This window comes from Penaeus monodon, chromosome 33, assembly GCF_015228065.2.
Source record: "Penaeus monodon isolate SGIC_2016 chromosome 33, NSTDA_Pmon_1, whole genome shotgun sequence".
In the NCBI taxonomy this organism is placed as follows: Eukaryota; Metazoa; Arthropoda; class Malacostraca; order Decapoda; family Penaeidae; genus Penaeus; species Penaeus monodon.
This window is the reverse complement of record NC_051418.1, coordinates 35,271,722-35,272,693: the sequence shown is the minus strand read 5'-3', so window position 1 is coordinate 35,272,693 and position 972 is coordinate 35,271,722. Positions and strand designations below refer to the sequence as shown.

General features: G+C 59.3%; 1 protein-coding gene across 1 annotated transcript in view; it reads left to right on the top strand.

Annotated features, from left to right (window-relative positions):
* LOC119594427 (carbohydrate sulfotransferase 11-like) overlaps positions 1–972 on the top strand; it is a gene marked incomplete at its 5' end in the record, with an annotated part of 6,664 nt that overhangs the window by 2,074 nt on the left and 3,618 nt on the right. Inside the window, 1 exon segment of the mRNA XM_037943488.1 lies at positions 168–706. Within this exon segment, the coding sequence (XP_037799416.1) occupies positions 168–706 (539 nt within the window).

Below are 972 nucleotides of genomic sequence, written 5' to 3'. Positions count from 1 at the left end.
CATACACACAATCTGCTCATATCTATACCATATTCACGAAACACAATCTACATCCCCCTGATATCTGCTTCCACCTGGAGCGACTGACCGGCCTTCTCGCGCCCCGCCCCGCCATTTCTCTCCCCCTTCTCCCTCGCCCTGACCGCCGTGCCCTTTCCCCCGAGGAGGCGGTGCAGCCCGAGCCGCAGGGAGCCCGAGACGGCCAGGCCTTCGGGCGGCGCCTCAGCATGGCCAAGAGCTCCCCGAAGGCGGCCAAGTGGGCCAGCGAGGTGGAGGAGCTGTCCTACCCGCCCGTCAACTTCTCCTTCGTCGAGGAGACCCTGAGGGCGAGGAGGAGCGAGGTCGAGGACCGATGCCGGAAGACGCTGTCGGCGGAGGACCTCGCCCGCCCGCTCAACAGCAAGGAGTTCCTCATCAGCGGCCGCTTCAGCCTCGTGTGGTGCAACGTGTTCAAGGCCGCCTCCTCCACGTGGCTCTACAACTTCCTCCTGATGGCGGGCTTCACGGAGGAGGACCTGCGGAAGTCGAGCTCCTCCCCCGTCGAGCTGGCGCGGAGGAGAGCCTACGCCCGGCCCTCGCCCGAGGAGCTCCTGGCGGCGCTGGAGGACCCCGGCGCCACGTCCTTCCTGATCGTCCGCGACCCCTTCGAGCGCCTCCTCTCCGCCTACAGGGACAAGATCGAGTCCACGAAGCAGAAATTCTACAAGTAAGCGATGCCGCTGTGGCTCAGGTAGTTCGTGATCCGTGGCTCAGGTGTTAATGATCCATGGCTCAGGTAGTTCATGATCCGGGTCACTGAGGAATCGGGTAGTTTGTGGCTCAAGGAATCAGTCGTGCAGTAAGGAATGGGGCGATATTTAAAACGACATTCGGTGTATGTTGCATGTCCATAAAATGCATTTTCTTTATGGCTTACATATGTTACAAATAAAAAAAAACGGAAAATATCACACAAATTCAATTGCCATCTAA